At 39.3% G+C, this 25,512-nt stretch overlaps 2 protein-coding genes across 4 annotated transcripts; both read left to right on the top strand.

Moving 5' to 3' along the window:
• The first annotated feature begins 1,310 nt into the window (after nucleotides 1-1,310).
• On the top strand, nucleotides 1,311-2,204 carry LOC113138159 (uncharacterized). The gene has a single exon (XM_026320352.1). The coding sequence runs from the start codon at nucleotides 1,393-1,395 to the stop codon at nucleotides 2,152-2,154; it is 762 nt and encodes a 253-aa protein (XP_026176137.1). The 5' UTR covers nucleotides 1,311-1,392; the 3' UTR covers nucleotides 2,155-2,204.
• A 5,347-nt stretch (nucleotides 2,205-7,551) lies between these two features.
• Nucleotides 7,552-24,906, top strand: mrvi1 (murine retrovirus integration site 1 homolog). Of its 3 annotated transcripts, none has more exons than XM_026320351.1 (21): nucleotides 7,552-7,588; nucleotides 12,280-12,498; nucleotides 15,049-15,155; nucleotides 15,249-15,310; nucleotides 15,965-16,138; nucleotides 16,346-16,417; nucleotides 16,513-16,562; nucleotides 16,805-16,861; nucleotides 17,072-17,524; nucleotides 17,631-17,709; nucleotides 18,006-18,126; nucleotides 18,242-18,272; nucleotides 19,546-19,686; nucleotides 19,845-19,976; nucleotides 20,456-20,609; nucleotides 20,882-20,931; nucleotides 21,367-21,501; nucleotides 22,149-22,198; nucleotides 22,844-22,954; nucleotides 23,177-23,305; nucleotides 23,973-24,906. In XM_026320351.1, the coding sequence occupies exons 2-21, from the start codon at nucleotides 12,427-12,429 to the stop codon at nucleotides 24,133-24,135; spliced, it is 2,343 nt and encodes a 780-aa protein (XP_026176136.1). In that variant the 5' UTR covers nucleotides 7,552-7,588; nucleotides 12,280-12,426; the 3' UTR covers nucleotides 24,136-24,906. The 3 variants fall into 3 exon arrangements, with proteins under 3 accessions (XP_026176136.1, XP_026176135.1, XP_026176134.1); XM_026320350.1 differs by lacking the exon at nucleotides 7,552-7,588 and adding an exon at nucleotides 9,044-9,273 and having other exon boundaries at nucleotides 17,156-17,524; XM_026320349.1 differs by lacking the exon at nucleotides 7,552-7,588 and adding an exon at nucleotides 9,044-9,273.
• The last annotated feature ends 606 nt before the right edge of the window (nucleotides 24,907-25,512 follow it).

Here is a 25,512-nt window from a genome sequence, read left to right as displayed (position 1 = left end):
ATTATGTTTGGCTGTTTTTCAGCATATTAACATTGTTCTTGTGTTGCAGTGTCTGCAGTCAGAGCTAATGAAGCTACAGGAACATTCTCACCAAGTTCTCTTAAGGTATTTTGAACAAATGTTTGTTAGTATTTCTGCACTTCTCAGAAGGCTTCTTTCTCAGCTACTGTGGTTTGGATTGTACCTAATATGTGCATTACTTTAGATAAAAGCATCAGCCAAATGAATATATTCAAAGAAAACATTTCAATCCAAAAGTCATCAGTGTACTTTCTCTGCCAGTCTTGCCAAAGTATTATACATCCATAATACTGGTGGACTCACAAAAGACATATTAAAAAATTTAGAAGCAGATGCTGAAATTTCCTGATTGTCTCTAGTATGGTACAAACTCCAGAAAAAATGGAACCTATATTTCTCAAAATACACCCCGTTAGCACAGTTCATTAAGTTATCTGTGTTTATTAAACACCCATTTATTCTCGTATTCATGCCTAAGCATAGATAATTCTTTAAGACAAGTATACTGAACCGTGTCTGTACAGTTTCAAAAAGAAAAAAACTGAACATTTTCCTGTGAATTTCATGGATTCTTCTGCTTGTTTCTAACAGGTATGACCGACACTGTATCAGTTTGCAGAGCCTCTACAGTCCAGATCCTCCAAACCACCGCTCTTTGCAGAGCGAGATTCAGGATATGCAGCCGGTAGGAAATGCTTGCAGTCTGCGGGTTGTTTTTTCATGGCACTGAGAATCTGTTTCGTGTTTACGTTACTGCCCTCTTCACTGTCAGCAGCATCACAGAGCTCTGGACGACATTAGCCCCCTGTCCCTCCACACACACTGTGATGATATTCATAGCATCGTTCACAGGATCAAGAGTGCAGAAATAGCTCATCTACTGTACAATAAGTATCCTGAGAGGGTGAGCAGGCTGTAGACAGTCAACAAAGAAAGATGATTATTATATGCAATAACATGTAGATGTGTAATTATGTCATATCTCTTCTGCATGCACAGGAGCCTGCTCCTGTAGACACACATGAATTGCCTTTTCCCCAGCGCCAGCGGCAACAGGCAAGCATCAAGCAGCAGCTTGTCAATGTGTATGTGAGTTTTTTTACCTCTCTTTGTCCTGTTATGGTTACAAATGGGATTTGGTGGATGTTAGGCTGTGTTCTTAGAAGTCTCCTCCTGCTAATAAAAGGGATGTCAGTGAATTTATGGGTATCTCCATTTCACAAACCGTTAAGGATAGTAACTTCTATCCTATCTGGGATAAGTGCAGTTTTAGTATTCCCTGGTAGGTACAGACATAACAGTGTGTAAAGGAGATGTTTATAAGTCTGTGATGGTGTTTTCAGGCTGCAGGAGCTGGAGCTACACAAATGTATGTGGGAGGAGAAAGGGGAGAAGGTGGAGGAACAGTGGAGAGCCTCGGAGACAGAGCAAAAGCAAAAGCAGACTGGAACCCAATCTCAGATCCAGGAAGCCAAGAAGGTGGCTGTGGTGAACTGGTGGAAAGCCCTCAACACAGGGAGGGCTGAAGCTCAGACAAAAGAAACCCAGTTGATCCAGGAACTTTCTGAGACACAAGAAACGCTCCAACAAGCAGAGCAGACGACCCCTGATATGAGGGAGCAGGTTTTCCACCTGCCAGCCTCTTTAAGATCTGCACAAAAGTGTGTCGCTGCGCAAAAAAACAGCAATAGAGTTGTTCATGTTGACAAGGGGACCAACACTGAGAGACAAGAGGCAGCTGGAGCTGTGGGGAAGCTGGTGAAGGATCAAAGGGATGCAGCGGTGGTCACAGACAATACAGGTGGCGCATCTTCAGAGCAGGAACAGACCCAGCTTCGGGTGACCACAGACAGACTTCTGGTGAGCCTCAGAAGGATGGAGACAATGGTCAGCAACGCTCTGGAGACTGCTGAGCTGGTGAGAGAGAGTGAGCAGAGGGTGACTCAGGTGAGAGTGAGGATGGAGAGCATCACTGAGAGGGTGGAGGAGGCTCTGGGCCGAGCAGCCGACACTGAGGAGCGGCTGAACATCCTGGAGACCAAGATCACAGAAAAAGCTGTATCTCAGGTTTGTCTGTGTTACAGATGCTTTGCTTTACATGAGTTATGTCATGTCACCTCACTATGTTCCTAAGTATGTTGTACAGCTAAAAGGCATGTTTGATGATATTTTTTTAACTGGAATACCCATAAAAATGCGAGAAAGGTAATATTTAAACTATAGCAACAACAACAAGAAAATAGAAAAACAAATAATTTAAAAATAAATGTATTACTTTCGTGGGTGTCCAAAATAGTTCAGTCTGTTTTAAAACACAGACGAGGATTTAGCATTTCACCTTAAAATGTAAACCAGATGTTATCTTCTCACAGTCCTCTAGTAGTAACCAAAGAAATCATGCTGATGTGAGTCTGCATGATAGTACTGCCTTTGTCAAACATAGAATCCTTCAATAACCCACATTACTTGTAAATTCAGGTCAGAGATTCCCAAACTATTTTTTTTCCTGTGACTCATTAATACAAATGTAATGTCAACTTACAGCTGCTCAACATGTGGTGCATGTGTCTAATTTATAATGGACGATCCAAATATTGTGGGGGTCCTGTCCCCAAGACTGATAATAGGAGAATCACTGTGCATGTCTTCTTTTTATCCACAACACTAAACAGCAGTGTGTTTTGTGTATTCATTGCTATAATGTTGTATATTTGAACTATCAACACCAGTTTATGTGAATCTTTTTTGTGAACCAATAAAACGTTTTACTACTTGGCAATGTTCACATGTAGTATTTTCTAGTGTTTATGTGTAACAGAAATAGGCCTACTAACACTCTTACATTATGTAAGGCCGTAATACATGTATTTTCATTCTTTTCTTTTTTCTGAAGTCTCTATGTCCCAGTCTGCCAGCTGATCCTGGACCAGATGCTGGAGTCTTTACAGCTAAGTCCAATGTGGAGCTTGAAGATAAAGACAGAATAGAGAGTCGTCCTCCATCTCCAGTAATCCCAGAAGTCAGTGAGTCTCCACAGCTGTCCGTGAACGGTACGACGGCCGCCTTACAGAAATGCAGATTCAGCATTGTCGTGGTTGTGAGGTACACTGTGAGACACAGATGAATTAAAGCTACTTCCTTTTCTAATGATAATCCCTGAGAATGTCTGAAAATAGACTTTGAAGATAATTACACTATACATACACAAGAGCTGGCACAGTGAGGAGGAAGAGAGAATAAGCTTTTAGGGAGTGTATACTATCTATCATAGAAGACCATGGGGAACGTTAGAGAAGGTCAGAAAGATCATTTATATAAACACGGGGAAGGTCAAGTATTTTTAGTTGTATCCCATTTTCAATTAACAACAGTTTTATACTTTGAAAAAAGCCTAAATCACTGCCTATGCAAGCTATTGTTCCCTGTTCCCAGTGCCTGTGGTTCAACCCAGTTGACATTTATGTTTGATTTGTTCTGAAGGGCTTTGAGCAAGTTTATATAAAGCCACTGAGAAATCTAAGACCTGTAGCTCACAAAGTACACAATGCAGGCTTTTAACAAAAGCAGAACAATGGACATGTTAATAGAAGAATATACTTTCTTCAAAAGAAATGTGCTTGTAGCACATTAATAATGACGTCAATTAAATGGACAACGTGACATTTCAAGAAACGGTTACTCTCTTTCTTGCTGAAAGTTGTTTAAAAGATTCATATCACTTGTATCTCTACCAGGAGTATAAAACTACAGCCAGCAGCCATTTAAAATCCACCTAACCGCACCATGAAAGGTCACATAATGGGTTACATCTCGTTGTTTAATCCATGAAGTACAATGAAGCTGTGGTTTTGCAGGGTAATAAGTCTTTGAGTTTTTACATAGTTTTATACATATTTATACAGAAAGAGCTTTAGAAGTGCTGGTGGATGGATTTGGTCTTCATTAAGCTAATTGATCTTTTCATCTGTCAATTAGAAAGCAATGAAGTGTATTTCTCAAAAAAAAAAAAATCCTGTTATAGTAAGAAACTATATTGAATTGTTATTCCCAGCTCCAGAGGCCTTAATCTGCTCATGCTCGTGAAAGCTGCTTGATATACCACTGATAATTTTCATCACTTATTTTCCATTACAAACATGTTGCTTTACATTTTTTTGCTAAAGGGAGATCACTCCTCTTCCAACCCCTTCAGGAAAGGTCATGGCAAATATTTCCATTCTCCTTCCTCAAGAAAGAGTCCCTTGATGGCTCAGAAGGCCAAGTCTTTCATTTGTTTATTTGTGATGTAGACGGGAGTTTAGAGCTGGTTGAGAGCCAGTGGGTGGCCTCAGCTGAGGAAATTACTTATTTAACAAGCACATAGTCATCTCCGTGTACACTTGTTTGCTTATTTTATAGCCTTCTGTCTAATCCGGTCCCATGTTGGCTTGGACTCGCACACTAAATGTGGCTGTTGTGTGATGGCTGGGTTTACAACCACACAATAAAGGTCTGGCTATTCACCCACAGCTTGCCACATGTTTAATTTTATGTATTTGCAGACACTTACTATTACGTTAAATAACAGCCCCTTTGTTTGGTTTATAATTTACTTTATTTCAAGACAGTATTGTTTCCTAAATGAAGCGCGCACATTTAGTTAGCATTGGTTTGTCTTTTGTCTATTTGTTAATTTATGTTTCTTTGTCTTTGAGTTACCTGTTCTTTTCCTGGTTTGGCAAAAGAGGTTGCTGAGGGTGGAGCCTGAATTTATGCAGAGGCCAACAAAGAGGACCAGACCACTGACTGGCAAACAAAAGGGGGGAAAGATAAAGTCCTTGGTTTAAACATTTGGTTTCTTTTGTTAAGCTTAATTTAAACATAGTATAGTTGTTCTTTATTTAGTTGAATTAATTGTAAACTGACAGAGTTGTCAGGTCTAGTCATAAGTGTGTGTTATTTAGTTGATTATGTTTTGTCTTGTAAATCCCCCTTGTTTCAGTTGGCCTGATCAGCCAGTATATAAGTTCCCTCGTGGTCAGTTTAGGAATCGGTTTTTTCTTTGTTCAGTCAGATCAGTTTACATTTATGTAAAAATTTTTGTCTGAGTTAAGTTCTGTTCAGTTGACCTCTTTTATGGGCCCAGAACTTTACTTATATTTTTTTTTTTCAAATTTGTCCTATTTTGTGCATTGGGAAAATAAATCCCTTTCTTTGTTTTAAATCTACCTGTGGCTCATTTATCAACCGGTCGGTCCCCCACAGGGATGAACAATCGAGACTTTGTCAGACATAAAACCTTGAAATATGTGTTGTCTGTTTGTACCTGACAGCTGCTGTGCATCATTGAATCATTAATGTGAGGAAGGTTTTATCTCATTTAGAGCTGAAGAGAAGTTGGCCTTCAATATTTGACGTAGTATCATATAGTACATGTTTGAATTTAAACATAGCTGTAGAAGTAAAATTGCATGATGTTTGTGTTTTTCTGATGAATTTTGTGGAATGTTGGCTTCCACAAGATGAAGTTAAACAGACAGGTATAAAGTTAGACAGGTATAGACGCTGAGCGTCAGGTGTCTGCAGTTGTCATTAGAAGACTGTACAGGACTGACATGTTATGACATTACTTATTCATTATCTCCAGAATTGTTTAAAAAAAAAGTAATAAAAAGTTTAATTTTAAAGTGCAATACAAACAAGATTACACTTTTTTCATTAATTACTAAGTGTAATTTAATCTTAAATATTTTAGAAATATTAGTGTTACAATCTACAAATGCTGAAGTATCTTGGAATAAAATTCACATTTTGAATGTAACCAAGTATAGCCTACAGTAACTACAGTTTTGGCATTTGTAACAAACCAAACTGCTGGAAAAACGGTTGTAAATCTCAGTGTGCTATGATTATTTTGATTGTGGACAGATCTCCTGCTTTCATACACCTAAATCCATTAGGAGGCCACACACCATCTGTATCGCTGTAACGGACAGCATCGGCTCATGTGGCACGGCGGTTCACTAAGCTGAATGCTAACATCAGCATGGCAACATACTTACAAACACAATGCTAATGGTTAGTAGGTATGGTGTTTAGCCTGCCCTGTTTACAGTGTATCTGGTTTGAGTGCATTAGCATGCTGTCATTTGGTAATTAGTTATTGTTTCAATAAATATTACAATTGTTGAACATCTTGGTGGAACTAGAGGAAAGGTCAGCAGGATTTCATAATAATCTTTCAGCTCATAGTTAAGATATATTGGTCTGGACTGAACTGACCAGCAATGGCACTAACATTATTAAAAATTACAAATTTTCCATGAAGCAAACAATAACAAGTGTCGAGCTCCTAAATGTCTGTCCTGCAGGACTCGTGCTTGTGCGTTTGTATTTTCAAAGCCACCCACAGTACAGTGGAGAACTCTGCCTCCATTAAGGGTCTTAAAACAAGTTTATATTTCTCGTTTATCTACCTTGGACTAATAAAACTTTAATGTGAGATATTAAATCAACTTAAGGTATATCCCTGTAACATTACAGAGGAATAAAACTTTTTAGGTTTAATGTTGCTGTTTAAAAGAAGACAGTGAGGTAGTGTGAAGAAAATGCATTGGAGACTGAATGTAAACAATTTAGAAAAGCAGTGTGTCTCTAATGCTGTGTGTGTGTGTGGTGACTGTAAACATTCAGCTCTTTGATGGAGAATCTATAAATGAGAGAAAGGTGCAAATACCAATACCAAGTCTCTGCAGCTGGAATGTGAATTAATTTGTGGTCAGGCTGATGGCTTCCAGAAAAAGAAAGACTGTGAACCGGAGAGAAAAACAAGTGAAATGAGACTAAATTAGGACAAAAATGTGGAAGTTAACACACCTGCTAAAAAACATCTAGTGTATATCTTCACCCCCATCTCATCATATGCTGCTTTGGGTAGTTTTCAACCTTTTTTTTTTTTTTCTTAGTGATCTGTGTAAGGATTTGATGAGTAGCCTAATGAAGTGAAGTCTAGTTGTGAAACGTTGTATTAAAACAGTTCTTCAGTTCAGAGTCTAGCTGCTAAGTCTAGCTGCTAACCTCTCAATATTGAATAAGTGGTTAACTTGCTGTCATTCCCTCTTTATTTAAAGTGACATATTGCTGTTCAGCTCTGTGGTGCTCTACTTAAAGATCTGTGAGTTGCTGCTGTCACAGTAGTACTGACCTTTTCCTGAGGGCACCTTTTAAAGCCGACCACACAATATCCTTTACTTGAGCCCTCAACCAACAGATCAAGCACCGCATGTACTCATGATGGTTGCCAGGTTATTGTTGCCCATAGTTATGGAGGTGGAGGGGAGAGTTACAGTACTTCTACCTATCAGATGAATATCTTGCTGCCAACATTAGCCTCACAGGACAGGAAACTCAATTTATTTCTCCCCTGTTTGTTTTCTCTTTTCTATTCCCCTCTCTCACTCCTTTTCTTTTTTTAGTTGTCTTATGACATTTGCATTGCACATGGTTTCCTGTTAAATGCAAATCAACTGTTTTCACTGTCTGTGCACTGGCTCCAACAGGTGGCACAGGACGAGGCAGCTGCAGCAAGGTGAGGCTCTCTCCTGCTATGTTACTGTGAAAGACAATATTATTTCTGTCTTAGAGGTAGAACTGCATGCCAAATGAGTTATGTGTTTGTGTGTCTTTTATGGTTTTTAACTAATGTGTTAGAAATGTTTAGGGTTTTTTTTGTAGATAATTCTTTACTGCTTGAAATTTAAGGCACAATTCAACTTTTCAACTCTCTGTGCTTCAGGCAGTTGTGGAAAAAAACATTGTACATTAACCAAGCACTGTTCGTAAGTGTTGTAGTACTTTATATTTTATACTTCCATAAAGTAAAAAATTACTTTTTATTCATCAGATTGTGATTATAATTACTTTTAGTCAGCAGATTTAGCATAAACACCGTAAGCAGTTCATATTTGCTTTATTTCTCACTGTATTGCAGTTGCATGTAGATATAAAGGCATTTTAAGTGTTGCATATAAGAGTATATATCTTTTACAACTGTGTTTTACACAGTATATTGTTAATCTCTCTTTACATCTACAATATAGAGTGGTATAGACTGTATATTAAATGTTTATATACTAATACATTCTAGGAGGGCTAGCAGACTAGTTTTTAGTAAAATATATGATAACCTTGTTCAATACAAAATTCAGCAAGCACTTTCCAGGGTTTTTGGATTGGCTTATCCCTTACATAAAAGCAATGTCAATTTGCTACTTTTTAAAGAGGCTGTTAGCAGTTTCACCAAAGAGAAACTCCCCCTCTAAATGCCTCAAACAGCTCAAGTTCAAGGCTTGCAGAGGTAAAAGAATCTGGTATTTCACAATAAAGCAAAAAATTTGAAATCTCAAAAAAAAAACAAAACATTAAATTAAATTAAATATATGTGAAGAAAGACAGAGTAGTAAAACAACACAGCGCTAGGTGAAATAAAATACTTTTAGTTAAACAAGGTGCTTTTTGGCAAAAATTACTCTTTTGATAGACACTTTCCTTCACACTGTGGTGATTAACAGCTCAGTGTTAATTCAAACTGTGATGCTGTAATTTTCTGCGATTGTCCTCCCAACCAGTATAACCGCTGGGCTCGTTTTTCCCACAAAAGTCATGATTTTCAATGATTGCAGGAACAATTGCAACTTAAAAACCACCGTTTAAAAGGAGCAAACATGTTGCAAGGTTTTACAGCGCCTTACCCCAAACGCCAATGACCTTCAAGAGCTCAGAAGTGGATGCATGGATTCCTCTTAGGCTGCAGAGTAAACACAGATTGGATGGGCACAATCATCTATCTATCACAAACAATAACACATGAAATAGTCTCCTCCTGCTCCCACGCTATGATTAGAGAAACACAACAAACCCTGCAGAAAAAATAACATACTTTTTTGACTTTCTTCAGGTTTAGTTAGGAGATGATCAGTGGAGAACATACACACACACACACACAAACACACAGACACACACACACACTCCACAGCAACCCAAGGAGGCTTACAGAGTCCTTCTCCTTAAATGGTCAAAGCTCCCAGGAGTGAAAGAGAGGCTGCTGCTGAAAAAAGACAGGGAACAGAAGGAAGACGGGAGAAGGAAGGAGAAGCCCTGAACATAGAGGAGTTTTCTGAGGAAAAGACAGAGAATGACAGTTTGACTGTGGGAAGTTGGAGGGCTCAGCGGGTGTGCGTGTGTTTCTCTACAGCATTACAGCAGTGGACTCAGGTAATGTGCGTGCCCTCTGTGGACAGGTTTGAATGGTCGGCTGCATGGAGCTGTGGGGTCTTAGTGGGTGATGGTTTTAGGTGGGCACATGCAGAGTCAGGAGATGCAGGTTCAGCTCTATCAGAGGGTTTGATTTTGGAGTTTATATCGGTTGTCAGTCAGACTGCTGTAGCTGTTGTGGTGAGATTACATTATCTAGTGTTTGTCTGAAAGTGAAACTCTATTTCATGTTTCCTGCTTCTTGGTGTGTGATCACACCAGTGGATTTATCTGCTACCTTCCCTGACTGCACACCTCGATGGCCATCCCACTGTTTCTCCTTCTCACACTTTCTCTGCCCTGTTACCTCAGACCGTGGTTCTGTAGCAACCACTTCCTCTACTGGCCCCATACTCTGTACTTCACGCAACCAAATTTTAAACAAATCTGGCAACAGAGTGCGGGCTTATGTAACGAGTAGGGGAGGAGGCTGCCGGTCCCCACGTCTTTCTCTGAGGACAGAGGCAGCAAGGCTCGGTTGCAATGAGGAGTTAAATCTGACTCTGATGGTTTTGATGAACAAACAAGTTTCCTCTTAGAAGATGAGTGTGCACTATAAGAACAGGATTTTCATGTTTTTAAGCAGTTGTGGTGCAAAAGTTGTCTGTGCTCAGGCTTGTATGTTCTGTCCTGTTCCCCTCACAGGAAATGATCTAAGTGATTCAATTACTCTGCAATATTTATCTCATGGTCTGCCAAGGGAAACCTCCTGCAGTGCAGGTTGGTATTTTGTTGGGGCTGAGTAATTTTCCAATGGTGATAGATGTGCTTGCCCTTGTTAGCACTGTGTCATGTTCTGGTTTAGTATGCTGTAGTATTATCAGGTGATGGGTTCATTGTTCACTTTGAGAAAATACAACTGCTATGGCTGTGGAAAAGGTACAAGTGGTTACACAAAAATAAAATTAAGATTCATTTGTTTCAGTCAGTGACAAAAAATCCAGGGGCTTTGTTACCAAAGGTGGGCTGAAGCCTAGGGGCAATTAAATAACCATGTTAAAAATATTCAGTGACTCAGTCTCATATTTAAATATGCAGTCGGACCTCAAAGCTAATCTCTGAGCAACCTTGTTAGTTGGAGTATTCAGCTAAAGATACATTTTCTCGTTCTGTAGAAAGATACTGTATTCACCCTCTCTTAAACTCAACATCTGTGTGGTAAAACTGCTTCTTTAAAGCATTAAAACATCTGTGCTAAATGCAGATGCAGGCTGAGAAAGAGAAGAGCATTTACTCCTGTATGACAGTATTCCTGTAGTCAGGAAATATCCTCGCAGCTCTCTGGGAGACAGTTAAACAACCCATTTCCTCCCCAGTGACTCACAGCCTTTCTGTCCCTATATGTTCCCAACTACTTGTCATGTTTGTGATGACACTGAACAGCACTCTGCGTCTTCTGGCACACAATTTACGGAGGATTTGTCCTGCATGAAGTGCCCAACATAGCTCTGAAATAACCAATAATTCATCACGCATTTCCCGTACTTAATTCATCAGCTGTTGAACATGACTCCTAACGCCAGCAGTAAAAACACAGCCACACCAGTACTGGTCATACATATGCAAATCTTTTCATGTGTGGTGGGACCAAACAAAGTGTGTGTGTGTGTGTGTGCACTGTGCTTCTTCAAAGGGTTAAATTTGCTCTAATTTTAGATTTGCATAAATTTGTTATTTAAACAGGAATAGCTGTGAGTTCAAACAAATGTTTAAACATATTGCACACAGGTCATATTTAACTAAATTAGGTCTTGTTTCTTTTTAGTGAGCCTAGTACTGCTTCAGAATTGGCAAACAGATGAAAGAACTTATTGCTGAAACAGATAGTTAATTGATTTGTCACTTCAGAAAAAGAATATTGAATTATTAAATCATTTTTAAGCAAAAAAAAAAAACAACAAAAACACTAGTTCTAGCTTCTCATAATGTTGAACTATGGGAAAAACTTCCGTATGATTTTATTTTATTGTTTTGTTGGATTAAATATATGATGCAGATAAGTAAGATATTCTTCTATAATGTGCACATTTGTGTAGATCGTGTCATGGTTGATGAATGCACATGTTTACATAGTGTCTAGCTATTTCTCTGACAGCATTACCAAGAATAGATGCAGTATTCATTATCTTGATCAAATTAGCACTCCTGACATTCCCAGCTCTGCCTTAGGAAAAAGATACTTGTCATTTTTGTATACTTTTCCTAGCTGCAGTGATTCATCCGTTTTCTTACTCATACTTTTTTTTAAAAAAATAATGCATCACTGTGTCTTTTTGTTTACTGTTTTCTTTCCACTTCAGTGGCTTTAAGTGAAAAACATTCCGAGTAAAGTAAAGATTTCTCATCTCAGATATTGGCCATGCTCATTCCACAAGGCTTGTGCTCGTATATGTGTTCCTTTATCTGCAATCTCTGTTTGTTTAACTGTCCCTGAGGAGCTCATTGCTTGAGTCAGTCTGTGAGAGCAACCCAGAGCATCCCAGTTGGTTTGTCTAGATTCTGGTCAAAATGGTAACTGGTTGACCAAAGCCCCAAAGTGGGAAAAATAACACAGCTAGCTCGAGCAGTGAGCGTTAAATCCTTGCCTGCATCATGTCGTCTGCATGGTATAGCCATGTCTAGACTCATGTTCTTGTACTCTTACATTGCAGACAAGTTAGCAACAATCTGGGAAAAGTTTCTAATGCTGCTGTTGCAAGCCAATGGTGAATGACCCTATTTTAAGATTTTATTTATGGTGTGACAGTTTTATTAGTTCCAGTTTGTCTCTTTTTAGCTGCGGTTAGCCAGAAAGGAATGATCATTCATGTAGAATTCTTTTTCTCAGGAAAAAGATCAGCAGCTTCATATTCAATAACTATCTGCAGTTAAGAAAGAGTTTACCTCAACATTTACTCATTTAGTGCACGTGTGTCTGCTCATGCATGACGTATATGTGTATGTTCTCATGTGTTTATGATCCTCCAGCTCCAGGAAGAGGAGAAACATTTACTGCAGAGATCTCCACTTGAAGAAAGTTCCCACAGCTCCAAGGAGTCTTGTGACGGCCCCTGTGCAGCCAAGGGTCCTTTTATTTTCCCCCATACCCGCTCTCGCCCCTCATTGCCCCCCACCATGCCCACCCTACCTGAGGAAGAGGAAGATTCCCCTGAGGAGTTGGACAGTTCCTCCAGTTCACCCATTACAGTGAGTGCACACACTGTTACTGTCTAAAGCACATATTCTGTTTTTGGTTTTTGGTTTTTACTCTCATAAAAGGTATTGGTGAAGGTGCCTTTATTGTCATTATAACAAACCTTGTTAGAAATTTGCCTTGGTGTGAACATTATTCAACACAGCATACTAATAAGAAACTATAATAATAATGACGATATAATAAGCCCATAAACATAACTATATTGCAAATGCGCAACATATTTATGATAAACTAAAACATTCTGAGAACATCTTCAAAATATCCACCTGTGAAATGAGCTAAAAACAAAGCCAGACATTTGCCACTCAACAGTCAAAAGTCATCAGGGAAGGTTGTTCTTTAATTAAGCTGCACAGATGTAAAGCAGAGCTGTCTGAACCTCCTTCCTAAGAACATTTTCTGGAAACATTGAGCTAAACATTGAGCTACTGGGTGAAAATCATCTCTATCAATATACAGGGCTGTTTGGCAGGGCTGAGCTTATGAAATGAACAAAGCAATGAAGGGGAGTATTCAGTTTTTTTCAATGCGATTTTGAACTATTTTCTCCAATGCATTTGTTTCAGAAGTAGTCAGACTCCCAAACCAAACATAGTGACATTTAGCATAAAGTTAGCATAACTGAACCCACAGTTTCCTGTGCTTCTGAAGAAAAAAATGATCTCTGGTGCACCATCTTTAGTTTTTTTCTAAACTGCTTTCACCTTTGAGGTTTGCAGAGATTATGGTGCCAAGAAGTTTAACTTCTTTCACACTTTGACACTGTGCTTTGCAGCAAGTTATAGCAAGTTACAAATTTTAAATACCATTCTGACATTTGGCACATACAGTATATTAGTTCTGTTTTAGTGGCCTCCCACATACTGTTTAGAAATTGGTATCTCTACTGAGTCATAGCTTTTTTATGAGTCCTTGAAGGTCACTTTTCTTGGCTTTTATAGTAAATCACCATTGGAAGAATCACCACAGCTCAGGTCAGGCTATATAAATCAAAATAAGACTTCACTTCAAGAGTTTAAAAAGAGTCAGTCACTTGATGATCATAACATTTTTTAAGATGATCGAATTGTTCTGTAATAGACTGGTGATCTGGCGAAACATGACTTACAGTGCCACAGTTGCTCAGGACAATCCATAATCTTCACTGCCCACTGCTTCATAGAAGTTACATTTCTTGTAGGAGGCATGTACAACACAAGACAATTGATATACATGTATTTCTATTGAATTTTTAAAATATAATTTGTAGATGCCTTGAGCTCCACAGATTGTATGTAAAATTACAATACTGTACAGGCCCCTACTGTACTATTTAGTGAGGCAGCAGTAATTTCAGAGATGAATCTCTCCAGCCCAGATAAATCTAAAACTATCTGTATAAGTATGGCACCAAAAACAGTGAATGAAAATTTATTTTGTTTATTTGATTTGTCAGCATACAGTATCACAACTGTTTAAATTATTTATATTTGAATGGTCCAAAATCAGAATTTGTTTCACTAAGCATCATGCAGACAACATCTTTTGAGCTGATAAAGATCATCTTTCTGAGTTCTTGGGGAACACCATCTTCAGGGCATGTGCCAACACTATGAAAGTACCCACCTTTATTACAGCACAGCTGCAGTCTTTCTGCAGTCTGTCTGCAGTGTTACCGTCAGAGAGGTTCCTTTTATTAGGATCGTAGTGCAAAGATAAACTCTGAAAGGAGCTCTTAAGAAATTAGGCTCTGATCTCAGATTGTTAACTTGAATACTTATCTTTAATAGATGGGCAAGAGTTTTATACTGCAAAACTGAAACTGGATGAACTTTCAGTCCAGAAGCTGTGGACTACGTCCAAAATTAATTTACTGTCATGTTTCAAATAGATGGTGCTCATATTTAACATCATTTATCAATGTTGATTCATTATTACACCTTTAACCGGTAGTTATAATAAATGTCCGATTCTCAGTGCATCAGAACTTGACACTGTATAAAAAGGTTCTAGCTTTGTTTTCAGAAAGTTTAAGTGAGCGATTCATTCCACCTTCTACCACATTTTATTATTATCACTATACTCCTGCCCCATTATTGTAGTGTCTATTGAATCATTCATTATATAAGGTTGAAGAGGACAGCAGTCTTTAAATCAACAATATAATCTCACTGTTGGACTGTTGGAGTCCCTGCAGTCAATACTGGATCACCAACCATACAAGGTAGCACCTTCCCCAGGTACCCCAGCCCATGAAGGTTCACTGTCTGTGAGAAATACAAAATTACACACCACTGCAGCACAGTATACAATAAATGGCATTTTAATCTTGGGTCCTTGTCTTGTGTCAAAATTTAGTTTGAATGCTGTCATATCAGTTGATATCATGTTACATTTTCTTTACTAGATTAGCACAAACAAACTGGCTCACAGCAAAAGATAATTATGCTATTATACATACAAACACATACACACAAACACACACACACACACACACACACACACACACACATAACTTTGGTTTCAGCTCTGACACTTATGTTTTCTTGCGTTTTGTGCAGTCAACACCAGGTGAGAGCCGAGCTGTCATCATGACTGCCCCCACCATTATCTACCCACAACAGGCCACTGTTGTCCAACAAGATGGACGTCAGCTGGAGCAGTCCAGGTAATCATCCATCATATCAAACTGAAATAGTTTTGCTGTTTTTAGCTGTAAACAGGGACAATGTGACTGAACCATTGCTGTTTCCGCTCTAAGGCCACACAGTCCCAGGGCACGGCTGGCCAGAAACTCCTCAGGAGGGTCCATCACCACAGTCGGTGGGTAAACACACATGGGCTGCTGATGTAATTATGTAAAGATAAACACAACACTATGAGAACTATTTTGATCTTATCATTGAGAAACATTTGCTGTTGTCCAGCACCAATTTGAAGCCACTGATTTTAAACTAGCTTTGAGTAAATTTTATTGAATGGTCTGCATTCACACCGTGTTGTCATACAAGAAGCTTTACAACATTCAAACTAAGTTTGGTCATTGATGTCCTGAGAGATGAATCTCCTGGTGTGTTCTCCCACTTGCCTGAAATACTTTTGGTGCTTTGATTAATTCTGATATTTAGCTTGTTGCCCTTTTCAGAGGAGAAAAGATAAAAACATCCATGACTTGGCAAACCCATATCACCTGATTTATTGGCGCTCATCCATCTGTGAATTATTCCTGGCCTTGAGACTCTAGACTGAGGAATCCAACTTAAATAGCACAATAAACAAAAAACAGAAACAGAGACACAAAAACTATCTATTTTCCTACAAACAGGCAAACATACTTACTGATTAACATTGTTTGTATATAACTGCATTTGTTTTCCAGTGTCTTTACATATTAGCAATATGCAGAAACGTGTGAAGAAAAAAATATGGAATCTCAACATGTGTATTTGTGTCATATGTGGGTGTTGTTGTTTTCAGACAGCACTGGCAATGTGATCGACCTGGTGAAAGATCAACTGCCGGAGCTGCAGCTCTCTGAGGAGGATAGACAAAAGAACCTGGAGCTGCTGGAACAGGCCAAGAAAGTTAGCGACCGCTTCCTGACACGCCGTGGCCGCCGCTCCACCAGCAGCATCAATGACTCCCCCACAGGTAGTACAGACACACGGACAGACCTGACCACAGCATTTGATTTCTTAAAGATGAGCTATTTGGTGAGGTCACATTTTGTCTTAGTGGATAGTCTTGTTCTTATCATGGTGAACTCAACCATCTTTCATTTGATTTAGTTTTATTTTTAAAAGTTCTCACTGAGCTAAGGAAGGAATTCATTTAGTTCATAAATGTTTTTCTCCACAGGTGTTTCTCCATCTCCAGCATCCTCACCTTGTTCATCTAGAAGCAGTTCACTGACAATGGCCCCTCAAACTGGTACACACTTAATTATTTTTTACTACTGAAAATAATTATGTGCCATTCATTTATAATCTTTGCACTATGTAGTTCCAATTATATTCTTCTTTCAGCTGTAGTACCCTCAGAGGCAATCCATGTCAGCTCACAGCCTGTTAGTCAGGTATGTAAATTATTAAGAAATAAATGTAGAAGTTCAATTTTAAATGTTGCTCTAATTTATTGTAAACTGTACAACACTGAAATGTGTTTGAAAGTTGCTCTACAAATAGAAACTTGCAACGCCTTAATCAGTAGAATTCAGCCCTGCCTGAAACAACTTAATTGCTCAATACTTTCTGGTCTAAGTTATATTTATCAGCACAAAAAAAAAAAAAAAACAGGAAAAGTGTTGATCTCTTGCAGCATCTGGAGGTTCCTTCAGTGCGAGAACAGCCTGATGTAATAACCCAGGATCAGGAGGTCAGATTGACACACCCACTTTGCTTTTCTGTATTTGACACAAATATATTAAAATATATTTCTTCTCTTCGATGAAGGTGTTGACATTTGTGTGGGAGTTAACATTCTTTTTCAGGTCAAAAATGGAAATATAATTTTCATACTACAGGTTTGTTAATACATCATGAGAGCTAAATGTGTTAATAATAGTCATTATCTTGCTAACTTCAGGGCAGGCTGTTGATAGACTGGAAGCCCACTGAGAAAAGGAAAGTGTCATCTGGGACTTTAACTCCTCGTTTTGCTGTTCAAAAGGAGAACTGTGATCCTGCTGTACCTAAGAGTCCTCCAGCTGTCAATAAAGCAGACGAGGGAGCTGGCTCAGGCCGAAACCTTAACCAGACTCCAGCCACAGGTGTGGCCAAGCCCGTCCCCCGGCCCCCTACACAACAGGCCCCCTGTACAGCTGAGATCAAGACAATTGGGGCCTTCCCACCACTAATGAGAGCCGTTTCCTGGGATGCAGTAGGCAGCCTTAATTCTAGAAACGGAGCCCCGGGTTTCTCTCCCACAATGGAGGACACTTTCTCAGAACACCCTAGGGATGCTGTCTTCAAGTCCTCTGGCTACAAGGACCTCCCCGTCCAGCCAGGGAGTGTACAGAAACTGTCTAAACTCAGAGAGGTAAAGCTTTCATTCAGCAGATTTTTCATTACTGTCATCATTCACTCTGTTTATAGGCAAACACCTCTTTGGTACCCTTATTTGTTATGTGTGTTTGTGGATACAGGAGCACAAGCTGATGCGTAACCAAAGCATAGTGGGATCCAAGTTGCCAGATTTGAGTGAAGCTGCTGAACAGGAAAAAGGTAACAGTCTTTGTTTGCCCTTTTGTCCATTCAAGACAAAAAGTGCTTTCTGTGTACATTCAGCAGTGTCGCCAAGGGTGTGCACTTCCTGAATCTCAGGGAAAATCTGTTCCAGTCAGAAAATGATGATGATGATCTGTTCTTGTATGTCTTCCTTTGTGCCACCCATTTACTGGCAACCTCATAACAGTGAGAAAAATGCTCTTTTCATTTTCCATCAGCAGATGGCATTATTGTTAAAGCATGTGAGCCAAAAATCTATCTGGAAAAAAAGATTTATGCTGCAATGTCTGCAGGTCCGCATCCCTCTCCGAACTCAGCCAGCAGTGAGGAGACGAAGGAGAATTCTGATGCCATGCCGAACATTTCTGATGTGATGCTGAGAAAACTCAAGCTTCACCGAGGTCTTCCAGGCTGGTGTGTAACAAACCAGTTGCTTCTTAAGCTTTTACCTTTTGATACCTAAAAGTTACACTGTAGGAATATATACTGTAGTTAACGTACTGACAGTTCATCTCTGATCTTATTCCAGTGCACCCCCTCTCACTGAAAAAGAAATTGAGGTTGGTATCTGTGCATGTTGTTGAGTGATTTTCACATTTACTTTACTGCTAAAGTAAAAATAAAGGTACATTATGTCACACTATGTTGTATTCTGCTTCCCAAACAAAATGTATTCAGTTTTATGTACTAATTTCTGTCTATAAATTGATCCGCCACAATTAACTGTGTGCAGAAGCCATAATGCAACATGTCACACAATGCAGTGTCAACAGAAGCCTGTTTACTTGAAGCAGTAAAACACTGGTTCAAACAGTGGAGGCGGATGCATTGTTCCACTCAGCACTGAACATTTGACACATGCAGCCCAGTGTTTATAATAACTAGTTTTGCTGCCAAAGCAATTCATTACATAGTCGTAAAAATTGGCTGCCTGGATTTGGTGGTGCTCTGTCAACAGGAAAGTGTTTTTCTGTTCCTGATCAGACCGAAGAGACTCAGAGTGATTTCCTGTGGCGAAAAAGCAAAACATTAATGACGCTGTCAGGCTCAGGCTGTCGCCTCTCTAGCTGTTCCCTTGGGGAGGCATCTGGTACAGGACAGTCAGAGGTCATATATTTCCTCTCAGCTATGGCGCATGTATGTCAGAGCTCTGTGCAGGCTGACTTTGATCAACACAGCAAAACATCAGGAGGTCAAATGTCAAAATTAGAGCTTGTTCCCTAGGCTCATCTCAGGGCTGCTTGATTCTCCTTCACACATTAAGCTGTAAAAATGCACTTTAATGTTACAGCCAGGTTAGCACTGTTGCCTCACAGCAAGAAGGTCGTGGGTTCGCAACCCGGCCTTTCTGTGTGGAGTTTGCATGTTCTCCCTGTGCTTGCGTGGGTTTACTCCAGGTACTCCGGTTTCCTCCCACAGTCCAAAAACATACATGTCAGGTTGATTGGTGAATCTAAATTGCCCGTAGGAGTGAGTGTGAGTGTGTGAGGTTGTTTGTCTCTATGTGGCCCTGTGATGGACTGGTGACCTGTCCAGGGTGTACCCCTGCCTTTCACCCAAAGAGAGCTGGGATAGGCTCCAGCAGATCCCCGTGACCCTGGCTTTGAGGAAAAAGCAGGTATAGAAGATGGATGGATGGATGTTACAGCCACTCTGAATTTCATTTAGCCTGTGTATGTGTGTGTGTTGTACTGCTGGAGAGTTTTCTATAGATTACTGTGATTTATTTCACTAGTTTGTGGTGTGTTTCCATCATTAGCAGCTCATCTGTGTTTAACGTGTTGTTCAATGTGCCATACTCAGTGTTATGTCACAGTTACTGCTTCCCCACAGAATGCATTTGTCCAGCTGTCACTGGCGTTTCGGAACGACAACTACACTCTGGAGACACGGCTCAAACAAGCAGAGCGGGAAAGGAACTTGACTGAGGAAGACACTGAGAAAGAACTAGAAGAGTTCAAAGGATCACTGAAGGTCAGTCCTCGAAAACAGCACCTGGTATTAGATTAACTCCATTCATCTGCTTAATGTTTCCTGGAAATGTCCCTTAGTAAATATTTATCTAGTTTGAGTAAGAGTCCAAGTTCTGGTTCAAAAGGCTCATTGATTTACACTTTGTTTTCCTGAGACAGATGACAGCACCACAGTGGCAGAACCTGGAGCAGCGTGAAGCCTACCAGCGCCTTATAGAAACGGTAGCAGTGCTGCACCGCCTGACCACTCGGCTCTCCAGCAGGGCAGAGATCGTTGGAGCAGTCCGACAGGTGCCGTTACACGAAGACACACAGATGACAATGCAGACCGGCAAAATGCAGACTAGTTATACTTTGTTTTAAATATCTGACAGTTTAATGTAAATATACAGCACATTTGCTTCATATATATATAATCATGCTTACAACTTCTTGTTCGAATGATACTGTCTTCTTCTGGATGCGTTGGGATCACTGGAATGCCTGTTTGGCAAACCGAAGTATTTTATCTGATGTCATGTCTGACATTGTCCTGGCCAAAGTAAACATTAGAAAAAGAGCCTATCTACTGTTTTTGCAGTAAAAGGGGTTGTTAGCTATTTATAACCTCAACCCACTCACTTGAATTATTGTCCTTTTCTGCAATTTCTTTGTACAGCTGCCCGTCTTTTAATAGAAACCTAATTATAGTTAAAGCAGAAATTAGAGGCTTATTTCTGTGCTCCGCTACTAATGAAGGCTTCTGTTGACTGACATCTTCATTGCAACAGGAGAAACGTATGAACAAGGCCACTGAAGTCATGATGCAATATGTGGAAAATCTGAAGAGGACATATGAGAAGGACCACGCAGAGCTGATGGAGTTTAAGAAGCTGGCCAACCAGAACTCAAACCGCTGTTATGGAGGGTCTGCAGACACTGGAGGTAAGGCGGCACTCATGACAACATTCAGATGAAGTGCACGGAAACAGCAACTGTAACTCAGCCACATTTTGCAAGTTGAAAGTGTTTTAATTGCATTTTATACAGACAAGGGTTTGATAAAATATGCAGTCTTTTTAGAGCCCTTACTGATGCTGTGTCACTGAGCAACTTTACTGCACCTTTGGGAGCAATAACATCAAGAAAATAAGAGTCTACATGGGCTTACAAAATACAGTGTTCTGAATTTCTTTGTACTGTATGTCTTTATAAAGATGATGGAGTTCCACGGCCATCGCGATCAATGTCCCTAACCCTCGGAAAGGTAAGTATTACAAATTGTTTGGGTTATTTAAAAAAAATATATATATAACTAGTCATTAGTAATGAAGTGATAATAAAATATATGGTTAGCGTAGCACAAGTACTGCATGAGCTGATGGAAATTTCATTAGTATTCACATTCTGATCTAAGGCTTTTGTAATGACCAAAGTTACTGCAGTTGATTCTGAATGAAGCACAGATGTGTTTATCAACTTTCATAGTAATTCATCCAGTACAATTTCACTCAAAATTGCATGTGTTGTCATCCCTGGAGCCATGGCATGGATTCTTGTGTCATTTCTTAAGTTGTCTCTGATTTAGGTGACCTTTGTAGATGTAAATATCCAAAAATGTTCCCTCCCAGAAAGTCTCATTTCTCAAGCTTTGCACTAACACCGTTTGCATGTTGTGTCGTCTTTTCACACGGCCCTCTAGGCTCTGCCCAGACGGAGGGTGAGTGTAGCAGTGGTGCCTAAGTTTAACCTCCTGAACATCCCAGGGCAGACCCCAGCCACAGCTGGCCCGGGCCCCAACGCAGGACCCAGCCCTGGTGCTGCTCTTCCTGTACTGGTAGGTCTTCCTGTCAGGAAAGAATGGGAAATGACATATGATGTGTTTAATGAAGTCATAATCACTGTCTAAGATTAAGTATAGAATTTTCAGATAGGTAAAATAACAGACAATCCACATGAATTCAATTAGTATTTTCGTAGGTAAAAGTATTCACAAAAAATGCTAAAATTAATGAAACGTCCAAACCACAAGTCCTAATATATGTAACAGAACCTATATTTTCTCCTTTCCTACCACTTTAATCATCTCATCTCATACCTCAGATTTATTATGTGACCCTGAGCTGGTGATCACTAGACTAAACTTCCACAGTGGTTAGCTCCAAAAATTAGCTCCATTACTGACAAGCTACAAGAGTAACATCCAGCATATACACTGACACATCAGTATTAGAAATCTAATAATGCCATATACAGCATATAATAATATAATATTCAGTTTTTTTAACTGAAGTATATTTAACTGACAATACGTGGGATAGACAGGATGATTTTAAATGCAAGATTTTAACTTTTTATAAAATACTTTTACATCGTGGTATTGGTACTTTAATTTAAGTAAAAGATTTGAATACGTCTAACATTTCTGTTACTTTTTAAATCATTGCTAAAGGCACTAATATTCTTCAACTCTCTCCTCTTTAGTGTGAAGCAAATGATGTTAAAGTCAGTATGGCCCAACCAGCAGCAGAATGGTATGTTTTGCTTATATACACACTGCATACTGGACGTATGCTTGATTGCCAAGGTCACTTCACAGTAATTGAAACAATGGGCCAAGAAAATCCCAGAAGTTCAAATCATCCCTATCAAAAGCATATTCTGCTGCGCTGGGACCTTTGGTTTGTTTGTGTGACCTTCAGGATGTATTTTACAGTGCAGAGAAAGCCCCAGGCCCAGTGTGGTGAAAATGACCCTGAAAGCATAAAAAATAATCAAGCCCTGGTGTAGCTAATGGATATGGTGTCCTGGGTTGTAATCTAAACATTTGTGCAAGAGTCTGACAAAGTCCAGACGCTGGGCTCCAGTTATATCCAGGTTATAAAGTGAGCCTGAGTAGAGCGCTCAAGTGTCTGAGTTAGATGTTCTGTGAAGAGACAGGAATAGCAATAGCAAATGACTAAAATACCAGCTTCATTTTTTTCTGCTCTCACTCACCATGCCTGTGATGGTGTCTTAATGCACCGTACCACTCAGCCAGCACTCCAGCTTGTCCATTATAAGACAAGGCCACTGTGCTGTGATAAAACTTAAATGCACAGTGCACTCTTCTCAGTTTTATAATGCCTGCTGCGATAGTGTCAAAGACTGATTGTTCTTTCCTATCTGAAACAATGCAGTGGAAAGAGTGCGTCGGAGCAGGAAAGTGAGCCAGCCAAGCCTTCAATCAACTTAGAGGAGATCAGGGCCGAGATCAAGGCAAAGATTGAGGAGGAGGCGTACAATAAAGGGTGAGGCCTTCTCTTCTGCTTGTTAAGTATACATAAACAGCCACTGTGTGATGACATTATTTCTTATCATAAATCACTTTTATTATAAATGTGTAGCGTGTTATGTATAGGTACTGACACATTTACAAGTAGCATGTAGTAAACATACAATACAACAACTGTGACAGGTTACAAGATATCCACCTATGCAATGTACCGTAAATTTGAACATTTCAACTCCAGCTACCAAGAGGGACTAAAGCAAAGCAAAGCACTCCAGGAACAGAACCATGAAGAGGAAAACACTGCTGATCAATTGCTGGAATCAAAGGATAAGGATGAAGAGAGTGGACTGAAGATAGACACGTGCAGGTAAACTGCAATAGTTATATCATTTCTTGTATAGAGCCGGATCGATGAGAAGATTGACACCACTCTCATCTCCATTTGATATGAAGCCACAGCCTGAAAGAAGTAGAAAGCTTAGCTTAGCATAATGACTGCAAACTAGTACAAACTGCTAGCCTAGCCACGTACAACAGAACCTGCCGCATTGTTTTACAGGCAGATTGTGCAGATATGAGAACAGGATCAATATTCTTTAATTTGTCAAGAAAGCATGGGAGGGTTCTTCAACAATTGTTAAATTACACCTGTAATAAAAGAATTGAAAGTTGAATAATACCATATGTATCAATTATATTGTATTCAATATAGAATAAACTACTATTGGAAACCTATTTTATTTATAGCTGTGGCAGTGACACAGAGTATTTTCTAACAAAGTGACTTTTTAATGTAGAAATTGATAGATGGAAATGCACATTGGTTCCTTTAAGAACCCTTATGCGCATATTAGCACACAAACACTTTGAAGGAGGGAAATGCATTTGTAATGCTAATGTCATGAAGGCAAATCTATGTTTATATTGATTGTTTTTCATTTAAAATCTAACCATAATAATAGGCAGTATGATGATGACAGTAATGAGAATATCAGATATGTACTGTATACTGTAAGAGGCCCTTGTCTTCACAGGAGGATGAAGGAGGTCCTTTCTCATCTTGGTCAGTTTTTTCCCAAGATTTCCTTGAGTAGGCGACTTCTCTGGACCGCCCTGATGCTATTTATGGTGATGTGTCTGGTTATCAGTATTTTTACATTCTTCAGTGACTACTACAACAGACGCGAGGACACGTAAGGGTAAGAGGACTTTGTGTGAGACAAGCTGAAGACCTTTGGACTGAGTGTAGCAGCACAGCCAAAGAAACCCATCACAGAATAACAGAGATCACAATCATTCATCGTCTCTGTCGATCTGCCATATCATCACATTTGGACTCACTTGAACTCATGACCCTGACTTATGAGGGTCAAGACTTTTTGGGAGGCTTTATGGGTAATGCTGACTTTGTCATGGTTTTCAGCATTGAGTCATGATTGTGTTGTGTTGTGTGTAAGTTGAAAGACAGTTTCTGTTTGGGGACCAATTATATAGTGTGATAACATATATATATGTATTTAAATTAGATGAATACTTATTGATACGTTTTGGTTCTGGTACTTTGGATGAAGAATATGACATTATCCATTAAATGCCACGGTAGAAAATTTGTATATTTATCCACACACTAAAGTTAAAGTTTATTCTCTTAGGTTTAATACATTATAAAGACCCAGAGAGATTCCCACCTCATATTTAAAGATATAGAAATTAAATAATTGTTTTAACTTGTTGTTTAATGTCTGTACTGTGTATTTAAAATATAAGCACATTCCAAAGTAGTTCCTTAAGTGCAATATTTTGCAGTTGGTGATTCTTGTTTGTGCCACTTTTGGATTGTGTCTATAGAACCCTGAGATTTTCTTCTTGTATGAGAGCACTGATTAGATGGCATGAGGCCTGTTTTATTTTCTTTGAGCATGTGTTTGTTGTTCTTCACCTTTAAATAAAGGTGTCTGGAAAACCTTTTGCTGTCTTTTCCATAGAGACCAATATACAGTGCTACTAAAGCAGGGATGATAGGATAAGGGACGATACAGCAAAATCCGACCTTACTGGGTGGACAGGGCTTGAAGGCACAAAGGCAAGAGCAGAGATGTAAGTAACCACACTGGGAAACTAGGACATTGAGCTTCAAAAAAACTTTAAAAGCAAAAACCTAAGAGATCTGATGAGCAACAGTTGTGTAATTGGAGTGAAGCAGGATCATACAGAGGAAAGGGCGGCTCACGCATTAAAGATGAGGAGTCTGAAAACACAGGAGGGACACATATATTGAGGAACAACAGGCGGCATTACAAACAATAAACAAACTGCAAAGTCATGACAATGCTAAACAACAAGCCTGGTCCTGTTCAAATTTTTTAAAAAATCCACCTCGCAGCACTGCTGAAAACCTTTAATCGACAATGACTTGTTTGTCTGAACAAAAAACAATTGGTACAAGCAAAAACTTAAATTCTTGGTTTCTGTAAACTCCACATTAAAGTCAAGCTAACAGTATTTATCTGGCAAACATAAGTGGTATGAATCTTCTCATTTGTGATCTATCTTTCTTCTTTCACTAAGACATTT

Source organism: Mastacembelus armatus, chromosome 3 (assembly GCF_900324485.2).
Source record: "Mastacembelus armatus chromosome 3, fMasArm1.2, whole genome shotgun sequence".
Lineage (NCBI taxonomy): Eukaryota > Metazoa > Chordata > Actinopteri > Synbranchiformes > Mastacembelidae > Mastacembelus > Mastacembelus armatus.
This window is presented reverse-complemented; position numbering and strand designations above follow the sequence as displayed.

Bases quoted from the DNA above. Each gene is read 5' to 3' on its own strand.
- LOC113138159 (XM_026320352.1), top strand. From the start codon at position 1,393: ATGTGGGAGGAGAAAGGGGAGAAGGTGGAGGAACAGTGGAGAGCCTCG.
- mrvi1 (XM_026320349.1), top strand. From the start codon at position 9,070: ATGGTCAAAGCTCCCAGGAGTGAAAGAGAGGCTGCTGCTGAAAAAAGA. The intron at 20,932-21,366 runs GTAAGTATTACA...ACGGCCCTCTAG, and splicing joins TGTCCCTAACCCTCGGAAAG to GCTCTGCCCAGACGGAGGGT. The intron at 22,955-23,176 runs GTGAGGCCTTCT...TTTCAACTCCAG, and splicing joins GAGGAGGCGTACAATAAAGG to CTACCAAGAGGGACTAAAGC.